The sequence below is a fragment of the Acanthisitta chloris genome, unplaced genomic scaffold (genome assembly GCF_000695815.1).
Source record: "Acanthisitta chloris isolate BGI_N310 unplaced genomic scaffold, ASM69581v1 scaffold27328, whole genome shotgun sequence".
NCBI classification, from domain to species: Eukaryota; Metazoa; Chordata; class Aves; order Passeriformes; family Acanthisittidae; genus Acanthisitta; species Acanthisitta chloris.
Window position 1 is genome coordinate 2990 of NW_008686863.1, and position 213 is coordinate 3202.

Here is a 213-nt window from a genome sequence, read left to right on the forward strand (position 1 = left end):
CCTCCCCTGCCCGGGCTGTGTCCCAAACTCCTCACACAGCCCTGCTTGACACACACCACAATAAACATGCTGCAGGAGAAGGGAGTCCTTCAGAACGGCGTGACCTTCTTCCTGCCTCAGCTCATCCCATCCCACCTGCTCCACCCTCCTGCGTTTTTCCATCGCGGCTCCCGCAGGTCTCCCGTTCCCACGGGTGTGGGCAGGCTGCCAGAC

The 213-nt window shown here is 62.0% G+C and overlaps 1 protein-coding gene across 1 annotated transcript in view; it reads right to left on the bottom strand.

Moving 5' to 3' along the window:
* Positions 1-162, bottom strand: part of LOC103807633 (mitochondrial dicarboxylate carrier-like) — a 1423-nt gene extending 1261 nt beyond the window's left edge. The window contains exon 1 of the mRNA XM_009080374.1: positions 136-162. Within this exon, the coding sequence (XP_009078622.1) occupies positions 136-162 (27 nt within the window). The remainder of the gene's footprint in view (positions 1-135) is intronic.
* Between the last annotated feature and the right edge of the window lie 51 nt (positions 163-213).